We start from the raw sequence: 13424 nt of genomic DNA on the forward strand, positions 1-13424 counted from the left end.
AACAGCCACAATTTTTTCTACACCTTTAAAAAGTTTTTTTTTTTTTTCCTGAGGATTCAAATCTATAATAGTACAAACAGCTGACAACCTAAAACATGGTGCCAAATAATTATTTTAATAATACCTGTGCACTAGCAATACTATATCATATTATCTTCTGTCAAACAAGAAAATCAATTATATTTAGAAGTAGAACATCTGTATGAACGAGAATGTTTGGCATATTTATGCTCTGCTACTACAATGTGCGAAAACGCGTGTGACTATGTATATATCCCAGTATGTACTGCAAAATTAAAGATGTTTATTGCGTACACCAACTGCACAACAGAAGCAGACATTATAAAATGTTAAACTGTAAGTTAGTTATAATTATTAACGCTGTTAAACTTATATCTACAATATACCATGTTGTAACACAAAAATGTAATATCAACAGGTAGACAAGTAAAAAAACCTGATGTAAATAATTAAAAAGCACCTGAGAATGAGCCTCCAGGGCTAGAAATGCATAGTGCAGTAAATAAACGCAACTTGTGACTGAAGGCGGTCGAAACACTGGAAAACAATGGATAAAATTAAGTAAATAACTTTTCATTTTTGTACTGGAATTGCACATTCCTATGGAGACTGCTAGAAATTAATTTCAAAATAATTTATAATAGTATGATAGGCATGATTCATTTACCTAATTGTAGAAGTAGCTAAATTAGTATACAGTGTTCTGTGAGATGACACGAGCTGTTTATCAAATGAATGACCACCACCAAACTATGACTAATTACAGACTTGACACCTAGTTGCTGAAAATTCTTCTGATCATCACACTGTGGCTTCACCAAGTGCTTCAATACTCATTTCATTTCACTCCTCCCGTAGCCCCTGCTGCCCTAAACTATATAAGTGACAACTGTCTGTGCACCATGTTCCCCATTCTCGCTATGCCCCTGACCTGAATCTCCCCTTGTCCTCTCCCCATCCCTTAACATTGCCTTAACTTTTCCTCAGTATTCCCCCCCTGTTCAAACTGCCTACCCACTTAATTTCCCCAAAATTTCTCCCTCCTCCTTCCCCCAGTTTTATGACTGTAATCCATTCCAGCCAGTTTACTACTGCTACTCAGAGCCACCTCACTTGTGCTCTTCTACCCTTATTGTCTCCTCACCCCGTTCTTGCCCCATCTCAGTTGTCACAGTCCTTTCTTCTACTACTACAAATACATCATCTGTCCCCTGCAACCTTGGTTTTCCCAAAGAGCTCCTGGTACCAGCTCCTGGATTTAGCCAGCTCTCAGTAACCAAACATTATATGGTCCTTATAACTTTTCAATAGTGATTTAATCTCTGGCAATTTTGCACAATTGATTCTACAATTTCTCACTAATATCTTGATTTTCTCATCTGCTTGGAGCAAATTTTAAAGTCTGATTAGAGTACTTTGGAGCCCTCTGCACCAAAGTTTATTATGCTCAGATGGAGAGTCTAAAGAGAGAGAGAGAGAGAGAGAGAGAGAGAGAGAGAGAGAGAGAGTGTGTGTGTGTGTGTGTGTGTGTGTGTGTGTGTGTGTGTTGTCAACTGAGTGCCTTCAACACAAAATCACAAAATGGCCCTACCTTTCTTGAGTTATGTTTCACTAAGTCAAATAACGTACTTGGGTTCTCATTTATATAGTTTCATTTTTCTCATCTGTCACATGGATCTGTGCTGTCAATGAGGCTAATGAAATCTTTTTCATGGTACTTACAGCTCTAGTTGTTGACATAATTATGTGGCAAACTAGCAAAGGAAAACATCGTACTGTTATGCTTGGAACATCATTAGTGAGCCAAATTACACCTCAGCAACTGGTGAAATATGTTACAGTAGCCAACATTTTATTTCTAGTGTTTGCAAACATTAGACTTTAAAAAATATATAAAAGATTGATAAGATATAAGGGGCATTCAAAAAGAAATGAGCTGGAGCCATAATTACAGAAACCAATACCTGTATGTTAGAAGTATTGACACTGGCTGTTAAGACACTTGCCCCTATGTGACACAAGGCGGTGAATGGCTGTCTCATAAAATTCCCGGGGCTGTGATATTAACCAGTTCCACACATACAGCTGTATGTTGTCATCCGAGGTGTATTGTTTGCCCCTCAGAGCCTTTTAAGGGGACCAAACATGGCATAATCAGAGGGAGAGAGGTCTGGACCGTATGGAGGGCGGCCGAGAACCCCCCCCCCATTTGAATTTCTGCAGGAGTGCCTCGACTGTGTTGGCCAATTGAGGCTTTACATTGTAGTGGAGCAGAATGGCCCCAAAGGTGAGATTGCCTGGTCATTTTGATTTGATTGTTTGGCGAAGGGTGGTCAAGATTTGTGAGTAACACTGGGCATTCACTGTTGTCCTGTGCTGCAGGAAGTGAATCAGAAGGGGACCATCTTGGTCTAAGATGAATGTCAGCATAACCTTTCCTGTACTCGTGACTGGTGGTGGTGACTGTGGATGCTTCCATTGGAGACTTTGTCGTTTTTTTATTCTGGTTCTAAGTGATGACACTATGACTCAAGTCCAGCTACCACTTGTGCCAGGAACGCATTCCCTTCCCAAGCATAGTGCTGCAGATGAGCAAGACAGTGGGCCATTCGACATGCTTCCTGATGTTGTTGAAGACCGAGGGGCACCAATGAGCACACACTTTGCCCATGTGCAGTCTTTCCTTCATGATGATGTGAACACTTCAGATGCTCGATCTGATCATGGTGGCTTTGACTTTCACTGTCACTTGGCGGTCCTGGGTAAATGAGTGCATCCACCATCTGGACGATGTCATTGGTAATGCAGTGTGGTGCTCCAGACTGTGCATCATCGGCTAACAACACCAGTCCTTCCCTGATGTGCTTGTTCCAAGCCTTGGCCCTTGCAAGGAACATGCAGTGTTCACTATACACTTGTGACATTTGTCGATGAATGTCCGTTCCTCCTACTCCTTCCACTGTCAGAAAACGAAAAACACCTCTTTGCTCTTCTGTTGACGCCTCCATATCCCTGTTTGCAATGCAACTGGCAGCATTGGACAATTGATGCATGCTGCTGCTAGCTCAGTATAGTCACGTGACTTTCACGTGTGCCCTCTAGTGATGGGCTATGAACTTCCACGCTCTGGTTGGAACCACACCTCGTTACATACACCACGATATTACCCTCCTGCTACTGGTTTGCACATTCCAGGCTCCTGGTCGTTTCTTTTTGAACGCTCCGTCTATATAAAGACAGGCACTTATAAAAAAAATATATTTACAGTGCACTGGAAACTAATTCAGCACATGTAAACTGCCATATTGAATATTGGAGAAATGAGAGCAGTTGACTAGGAGACTCATACAGGAGAAGTACTGTGTAAGAATCAGTTACTATGTTATCCACTTCTCAAAGTGCACAATTCCTCCTTTCATATTTTTAACTTTTTCTGTATAGTGTTTTAAAAGTGTTTGAGATTTAAATGAAAATGGATTCTAAATCCATCTTTTGTTCTTCTTATTGTTGCTTTGGGAAAATAAGTTTATTTTGTCTATTTCTAATACTTTAAACTTTGTGACTCTTTTGGGTAAATACTCAGACAGCAATACAAAGGTTTGTGTGTTCTGCCTGCATTTATTCATAGTATATTTTCTGATTTCTGATATAAAATGTGATTTTATCTTTGAGAGAGCTTTTGCATTTGTGAAAAAAAGTGTTGCCATGTGTGTGTGTGTGTGTGTGTGTGTGTGTGTGTGTGTGTGTATATTTTAAAATGGAGAAAGAGTGGCAATTCTGTGACATGTTTGTGTGCACCATGAACCAAGCAGCTACGCATCTTTTTTTCCTATTTTCATTCTGTACGGATTTTTATTGAAATTGATTGATTATGACAATTTGAAGAAGATGCTATTGGAGGATGTATGTGCCATAAATTGTGGTATATGCTGTGTAGACATGTCCCAAATTCATTTTGTGGCAAAAACATGCTTTGGGTTGTGGTGGAAGTGGTGGTGGCGGTTAGTGTTTAACGTCCCGTCGACAACGAGGTCATTAGAGAGGAGCGCAAGCTCGGGTTAGGGAAGGATTGGGAAGGAAATCGGCCGTGCCCTTTCAAAGGAACCATCCCGGCATTTGCCTGAAACGATTTAGGGAAATCACGGAAAACCTAAATCAGGATGGCCGGAGACGGGATCGAACCGTCGTCCTCCCGAATGCGAGTCCAGTGTGCTAACCACTGCGCCACCTCGCTCGGTGTGTGGTGGAAGATAGAATTCTTTGTTAAACAGGAAACAATATGCAAATAACATTGATAAACTATCACAAAATATTAATCTGGTACTACAATTAATTTATCATAAATTTCGTAGTGTTGCATGCAAATATTTAATATTTGTATATTTATCTCTCTTTAGTAAGTGTCTGTGCTTAACTGCATGCATACCTCTTGTAGTGGCCTAATGAAGCTGCAGAGACTAAGTAGTAGCTCCACCAGTACCCAGGAGCTAATGGTCAAGATGATTGAGCTGCTTTGTGCTTCAGTTTATGACAATGAATTTAATTCACATAAAGCTGGATCAATTGGAGCAATACCAATACTTCTGTCATTGCTCCATAAACTTGAGGTAAGCTCTTCTTTCTCTCTCTCTCTCTCTCTCTCTCTCTCTCTCTCTCTCTCTCTCTCCCTCCCCCCCCCCCCTCCCTATCGTTTGCATGTTTGTTATGAAATGAATTGGTGAAATTATATCTTTGGTCCATTCATCTTATTTGTTAGGAATAACTTGAAGTTGTGGCTCTCAGAAAATAATTGTGATTGTTCCATTCAGTTCTCTCCATAAAAGCCCTCTTCTGCCAAGTGAGAGTGGTAGAAGATGGGTGGAACACTATGGAGATTATAAGTTACATGTGCTGTGAAAAAAAGTCTTGTCTGGGGGCAAATCCTAAATCACTTCTTGTCCTAACTTTCTGGTGCCCTTTATCCAACCAGTGCTGGGTTGGAACTAGTATTGTATGTTTCCAATTTTGTGGAGAACCAAACACGTGGCACCCATTTATAGGCCATTATTACAAGAAGTTCGCCATTCCTAAAGCCGTCTTAAAGGTTCTGCAACTCCCCCCCCCCCCCCCCCCCCCCTCCAATGAGGAATCTATGTACTCTCTTTGTGTCTGGTCAAATGTGACATCGTTTTCAAAGTGTTTGCACAGCGTGTATCTGAGACAGGATATGGGAACCTGCCTGATATCTACCTCAGTGGATGTGGAGAACCACCTAAAAACCACATTCAGGCTGGTTGGGGCAGTGACCCCTCATCATTAATCCATTAGGTAGCTTCAATCCGGGGCTGCCATACCTACCCGCTTCCCAGGAGCAGGCCCTTTAATGCGTTACTTTTCTGGGCAAGTTAATCATTTGTATTAAATACTCAAGAGTTCTTCAACATACCATATTGTCATAAGATGTTTAGTGGAGCATTGTTGCTCTCATTTATGAGGTAAATTAGTTGTGTATTTCAGTGCTTATACTGCATTGTATTCAATAATAAGAATGAGTTTATTGGAAGTGATAAGAAAAAGTTTTGGAGCAGTAAACAATTCGTAAATATATTACTATTTAAATTCATGTATTGAGGGTGCCTATGATAAAGATTCTCATTCACTGCATAAAGCAGTGGGTTGACGCTCTTGGAATATCTTGTATTCTTACACTATATAGTAAACACTTTTCTCAGATAGAACAGAGGGATGGTCTAGCTATGGATTTCCCTTTCTCGCCTATTGCAGCAGGCATTTGAAGAAACAGATATCTGGTCTCTCCCACTGTGTGTTGAATGCTGGTTCTGGTATGTTGATGATACGTTCATCATCTGGCCACATGGAGAAGATTATAGAACTTTCGCCAACACCTCTAGCAGCAGCATAGCAAACTCCAATATACTGTGGACATAGATAAAAATGAGATGCTGTTTTTCCTCAACATGGAAGTTTACTAAAAGCCTAATGTTAAACTTGGCCACAGAGTATGTAGAAAACCCACTATGCCTCCTCCCACGAATACCCTACACTGAAGAAATCCGCCTTGTGCACTTTAACCAAGAGAGCCCACAGGATCAGTAATGAAGAACATCTGAATGTGGAATTACAAAAGCTCAGGTCCATCTCTGGAGCCAGGGATGATGAGTTGAAGGTGACTGACAAAGTATGGTGACAAAGGATTAAGGCGATAGGGAAGAGCAGTACAAAGTACAAAATAGCATCCTGTTACCATACGTACAAGGGACCACTGACTGTGTGGGCAAAATTCTCTGCTGAGCAGGTGCCAAGCCATTTTCTGAAGCAACAACAAAGTAAAAGATGTTCGTGATTCAACAAAAGATCCAGTCAGCAAGCTGCATAAAGCTGGATTCTATGAAATTGGCTGCGGATGTGGACTAGTGTATGTAAACAGGATGGATTGATTAGCACTAGGTTATCTGAACATGAAAGATACAGTTGCCTAAAACAACACACCAAGTCAGCAGTGGCACAAACCAGGATGAGTGCAGCAAACAGATAATATTTTACGAAGCCTACATACTAGTGAAACAACCATGTAGCTTGAGGAAAGAGATTAGGGAGGTGATAGGAGTAGCCAAGAGACCTGCCAGATGAACACAGTGTCTTGGCTGCCTGCAATAACAGCACTATGGGACAACAGCTCTCACAAAGCAACACACGCGGGTGCATGGGAGACCACAGTACACAAAGTACTGGCACACCTCAGCCGGCACTAGGCAACAGATAAACAGTGCTGTGTCAAAACTGCTGCCCATTTCTCATTCACCTATTTTAATCAGTGGCAAGAAATAAAGCAAACACCAATCAAAGAGGTCTATTTCCACCATTTACAAGAAATAAAGCAAACACCAATACAGGACATCTAACATGCCTCCTACTCATCTTCAGTACCCTGTAAGATCACAGAGACAGCTTCTTCCAGTACTATACAAGAAAAGAAGTTTTACTCATTCAGCAGTGAGCAAAACACTCTGAGGAATGCCGTTTGCAACAGTGCCTAAAGCGTTGGAAAATTGTATTATTGAAGATGTGGTTACATGTCCTGAAAATTTTTATTGAGAATACAACATTGTAATTACTTATTTTTTAGAATTTGCAATATAGTAATACAGTTTTATAATACAAGTAATTTTAGTACAAGTTTCACATTAAAATTTGCTTGACAGTTTGAAATAATATAGTTATAGTGACGATTTTTATCAACACTTTCCTTAGTTTTGACAAAATTTCAAAGCCTTCCACGTTTACCTTTCATCTCTCGAAATTTAAATTTTTTTTTTTCTTACTCACTTTGGGCTTTAACATTCACCCACAATAACTGGAAAATTAATTAGCATAATCATTCTTGCAGTAAATACAGCCTTCAAAATTGGTGTATTTATAAGAAAATTACACACAAAATGTGATGCTAACAATACAGTATTTATTTATTGATTATTTTATTGTTAATTAACTTAGTCAACTATTTCATTTACAGGGGCCAACAGTTCAAACATGCGTCTGTCCATCCTTATTTAGGTTTTCTGTGATTTCCCTAAACCACTTCAGGCAAATGCTGGGACAGTTCCTTAGAAAGGGCGCGACGGACTTCCTTCCCTAATCCAATGTGACTGATGACCTCACTGTTTGGTCCCCTCCCCCAAATCAACAAACCAATCATTTACAGAACATTTAGTATAAATAAAAGTTACAGAGAAATGATTATAATTGAAAAGTACCATTGCAATAAGTATATCTTGGTCTGTGACATAACATTAGGAAGCCTCTAGTCTTATAAGTAAAGTGTCGGATGAGTTGTCGTATTACTGGTGTGTAGTGCCCTGAAACTCTGTTTACCAGGAAATTAGTTTATAAAACTTGCAAAACATGCCACAATTTCGAAGTCTAAAAAGGTGCAGCAACACTGTTTGTTTTATGCATTATGATAACTATAATTAATGAAAGATAGTCACTGCCATTACACAGGAGCATGTACTCTTGTAAAACTTACGGTAGGGTAAGGTGCTAACAGTTGTGAGTAAAGTAAGGCAATTGTGCATTTGGTTATGTAATGTTCAGATAACCTGTAGGAAGTGCACGTGAGCAATCGTATGATGACTGCTGAGGATTGCCAAATAGTGTCAGCTCGAAGCCACATGCCCCCTCTCTGGCACCAGCTTCCAACTAACAATGATGTGAATCCTTCCCAACACCTCTTTTTGGACTTTGTTCCAGCACAAAATCAACTTACCTCATGGCCAGTCAGGACTTAAAAACAGACTCAGAAACCAACCTGTCTGCCAGTTTCTGCACATTGAATATATTTGTTTCAGACACTCATCATCGTCAACCTGATGAGGCCATTTCTGCACTTGCGAAGGTCTTTATGTCTTTCCAGCTTACTCTTCCAACCAGCGTTATGAGACTTCCCTGGTTTGATAAGGATTTGTTGTAATGGCAACATTATGATAATAGGAGCCTAGGGATGTTTCACAAGAAATGAATAAAGGTGCAGAAGCTTGTGCTCCCAAAAGGAAAAAGGTTTAGAATTGACCTCCTCAGCTTCTTTGGGATGTGGGCATTTGAAGATACTTTTTCAAATGAAAAGATTAGTTAGGAGTCTGTGCACAACATAATTCAGTAAATGGAAAACATATAGGTGTGTGGGCATCTGAAGGTATTTTTTTAAAATGAAAAGTTTATTTAAAAGTTAACGAACAACATAATTAAGGAGATGGAATACATATGGGTGTGCTCACATTGGTTTGTGGGGCTGTGTAATGAAATTTTTGTTTTACCGTGGTGGGGAGAGAGGCTGGAATTGCGACAAAGATATAACATGGAAAGGTTATTTGATTAAACAAAGGCCGGCCGAAGTGACCGTGCGGTTCTAGGCGCTGCAGTCTGGAACCGCGAGACCGCTACGGTCGCAGGTTCGAATCATGCCTCGGGCATGGATGTGTGTGATGTCCTTAGGTTAGTTAGGTTTAACTAGTTCTAAGTTCTAGGGGACTGATGACCTCAGAAGTTGAGTCCCATAGTGCTCAGAGCCATTTGAACCATTTGATTAAACAAAGAATCTGAAAAGTTTGTTGTTACACTGTTCTGCATATAACCTTGATTGGTTCGATTTGTAATTTTTGCCCTCTGGCAAATATCTCATAATTTAATTCGATCTGTTATTTTCTTTGTTGCACTGATATTTATTACTAATACATCAGAGTTTTTCAATACACTTTTTCAGACCACAGTGTCCTAAGGCAGGGTGAAAATAGTCAATTACTTCGGTCTCAAATTGAGATGGCCAACATACTTTCCACTCCTCTCTATCTGCCTCTTTCCTTTTGTATAAAATATCCTTAAGGTCTTAAAAAATTTACAAATTTGAGGATACTTGGTATTATTAAAATTTACTTTAACTGATTTCCAGACTTCATCTTCGTTTTGGTAGTACCGCACATTTTAGCAAATGTTAGATTTTATTTTTCCACTGAACCTCTTTGATGAATTTCATATGAAAGGTGCCATCTCCGTTATTTTCCAATGCTCTTAGAGTATCCTTTGATGTCTTTTTTTCTTTTATGACATAATGTAAGATCTTCTGATGCTGTACTCTTATGAACATATGGACTTCCAGCGTCATAGCAGCTGCCGAAGTGCGGTGGCGCCTGTTATCTGACGCTGTGATGACTACTGAAACAAGCCTATTTCTAACAGGTCACGGGAAAATATAGTGAATGGTGGTTTTGAAAAGCGTTACTTTCAAAGTAAATTTCCATTTATACAAGTTGAACTATGTGCGAGAATGTACAATGAATTTCTTAAATCACAAAGCGTTTGATGACGAGCCATTTGGAAGTATTTTGAGCCCAGAAGATCATTCATGTTGTTATTATGAGCAAATTGATGTAGTGCTATGGGAAGCTCTCTCTTCTCTGCTGTAGCCAATTTATTTGTGGAAAACTTTGAGGGCAAGTCACTGGACACGACTAAAAATTTTACTGGCACATTTGTGTGATTTATCTTAAAGTGTAACACGCAGAAAAAATATCAACATTATATGTGAAAGCTTAGCTTCTGTTGCAGCTTATTAACCTTAGAGACCAATCTTATATGTGCAAGCTTTGCTTTTCTTGTAGCAACACTATGTATATTAATTTTTAAACATTAACTTCTTCTGTTTGTGTATCTGCTCTACTTAACAGTGGTGTTGCTATTTGCTGACTACATCACATGTCCTGTGGTCTGCATATCTGTTGTCATCGGCTGGCAGGATCACGTGACATTAGCTATGACTGGCTTACAAAAGCGCATCGCAATCTCGATTACAATGGTTCAGAAAGTAACATCCAGTGTGTGGTAGAATTCGAATTTACACTTTTGTAATACGAAAATATGCAGCGTACATGTTGCTGCACGTCAAAAATCTTTCCATAAGGAGTTTTCTTCCCTGAAATTCTACGCCCATGTATAAAAACATAACCATTCAAATGATTGATAAGTTTTACAGTTCCAATGGAAAATATACTGTCACTTAATAACATGGAAAAAGTGTGTTTTCATCCGGGAGAAAGTGTATTTTTAACCGGGAAGTCCACTGCAATGAGTCTTGTAAAGCCATACATTTGCAGGAGATTAGAAAATAACCCAAAGCTGGCCAAAGATGTATGGGAAATTACGTGCAAATTGTTGGCAGAGAACAAATATTTTCAACGCCTAATGCAGATGAGCCTGGTCCTAGTGCTTCTAAAAAGCAAAGGTGTTATATTTGCCCAAGGTCGAAAGATAAAAAGAGCTCTCTAACATGTAACAATTGCAAACAATGTATTTGTAAGCCTCATTCAAAGGCAATCAGTTTTTGTTTGTCCTGTGAAGCCAAAGGAAAGGAATGATTTTGTAGGCACATAATGTGGTGTCATTTTTTTTGTCTTGTTAATTTTTTCTGTTTTATAATTTTCATTTGCTTTTATGCTCCAGTTCTGTACAAAATGAAAAAAAGTTTTGTTAGAAGTTAGTATTTGTTGATTTTTATGTCATTTTAACTGAGCTATACAAACAGAAAACCAAAATGACATGTTTTTGTAAATGGCTTAAAGTTTCTGATAAGACTGATTAATATAAGCACAATAAACGACTGAAATAATAAATACGTTGTCTTTTATTATGTAAATATAAAAATATCCAAGTTATTTCCAGTAATTACTTGTAAGCACACCTAAACACTGTTGGGGTACTTCTAGACCCCACACGTGACTGTATGTTACTGGAAGGTTAAAACACTCGAGAAAGCACAAGGTCATCAAATTGAAATGCAACGTGTTAAAATCAGTAAACAGATCGAAGAAGTAGACTCAAACGTAGGTGTCTTGAGTAATGCAATCAAGGAATTAAGGATTGAGATAAATTCTATTAATAACAATGTTGCCACTATGCAAGGACAGATTAATGACATTAATGATAGATTCGATACTGAAATAATGAAAACCCAAGACACTGTAGAACCTTTGGTGGTACCAAAAGTTGATGAAAAAGTTTTCGGCCTCAAAACTGAATTAATAAACAAATGTAACACCAACATTTCTCAACTGAGACAAACGTTGAATAATTCTGAAAAAGAACTGAGTAAACAAGTGGCAACTTGCAAACAGAAGTGTGAACAAAACACTTCCCAGATTCAAGGTAAAGTGAGCGACATTGAACGGAAAATCAGAGAAAAACCGAATTATGTAACTGACAGAATAATGTGTAGCAAATTGCTGGAGGACAAAGAATGGCACACCTTAGATTTTTTTGAAAAATTGTGAAAGGAATTTTCCTTATCATGTAACGGATAAGGGAAAGATTAATGTGGTCATTAGCACCTTAGCAGGTGGTGCAGAAAGATGGGGATTAAATTTAGATATGGATCAAATGTCATTTGACGAATTTAAACAAACATTTACAGAGGAATACTGGTCATAACAAAAACAGGGCTACCTATGGCGAGAGTTTATCGTGACCAGATTATATGACGGCACAGGCAGGAGCTCAGTGAAAGAATTTGGCAAAATGTGGTATCGAAAATTGACACATTGAGAAACAGATGAACAGAATCCGAAATAGTGTGGGAACTGCGGGAAAAGCTCTCGGAGGATTTGAAACGTTACATGGGAAGTAGCCACAAAAGTTTCTCATCATATTTGGAAAGAGTAGAAGACAGGAATCACTGGAGAGGAAATCATGATTATCGTCAAAGTAATAACAACCGGATGAGGGAAAATCACGAGCATAATAAACAAACTGAGAACGAATGTTACTGAGTAAATATGATGCAAAGAGGTAGAGGCAGAGGTCGTGGTAATATGTAGGGGTTTGTACAGCGAAACTTTCAAAACTGAAACAACGGAGAAAACTAAGGCCCACGTGTTGTACGGGCCAGATTAGATTTCCACGGACAAGTATTAAGGGCCCAAACTAAAGAAACCATACCGGACAAAACAAAGTAAATTTAAGACACGAGCAAATGGCAAAGATGCATTGCAAGGCAATGCGCGCAGAGTAATAGGTGTGGACAAGCATGAGTCACGTACAGGAGAATATGCAGTAGCATGCGAACTAGGCCACCGCGTGCATTGAACTTGGCGGTGCGATCATCTGGCCACCGTGAGGCTGCAGTAGTGGCAGTAGGAAGAGATGACGTCGTGAAGGAATTTAGTAGATGTATTTCGGTGGAGAATATCACTGAAATGAAAAGAGAATCGGACATGTTATTAAGTAAAAGTGAAAAAGACAGAAAATTTGTACGAAAGGGAATCATCAGGGATCGCAGAAGGGCGTGACAATTTGTTTTACTGTACAAAACAATGTGAGTGGGAAAATTTTGAAAAAGGTTATACGGCCATAAATTTAATAAAAGGGAGAAATGAAAGCAGAATCATTGGAATGAGATGTCCAAAAATGAAAATGAGGTGGAAGTAGTTAACGCCGCGCAAAGTGCACAAGCAGCAATTTTAGAGGAAAGGGTTGGTAAGAGAAAGGAAGGCGCATTGCAAAGGACGCGGGCTGCCAATGTTAGGCAAATTTGTGCTGAAAATAGAAACATGGTCATTATAAATAAGAATCTGGAGGAGATGAAATCCTCAATAGTGTGGATGATGCGATCCTGCCTGACAAAAAACTCGTAATGGTCATGAAAATATAGATTCAGATGAGTATATGCAAACGACTGAAATTCAAGACGATTGTACGAAATGTGAAGTTAAAGTTGATGTCATCAAAAGTGATATTGAAGAAACGCCTGTCACCGAAGATGAAATAGAAATTTTAAGAAAGGCTAGGAAACTTGAAAATGATGAAACTAACAAAAGATCAAAAGAAGAGCTGGCTCATTGTCTTAGAGTAGCGTTCAT

At 39.0% G+C, this 13424-nt stretch overlaps 1 protein-coding gene across 1 annotated transcript in view; it reads left to right on the forward strand.

Moving 5' to 3' along the window:
* LOC124619656 overlaps window positions 1-13424 on the forward strand; it is a 103316-nt gene that overhangs the window by 41883 nt on the left and 48009 nt on the right. The window contains exon 5 of the mRNA XM_047146188.1: window positions 4457-4628. Coding sequence (XP_047002144.1) covers window positions 4457-4628 — 172 coding nt within the window. The remainder of the gene's footprint in view (window positions 1-4456; window positions 4629-13424) is intronic.

Source organism: Schistocerca americana, chromosome 6, assembly GCF_021461395.2.
Source record: "Schistocerca americana isolate TAMUIC-IGC-003095 chromosome 6, iqSchAmer2.1, whole genome shotgun sequence".
Classification (NCBI taxonomy): domain Eukaryota; kingdom Metazoa; phylum Arthropoda; class Insecta; order Orthoptera; family Acrididae; genus Schistocerca; species Schistocerca americana.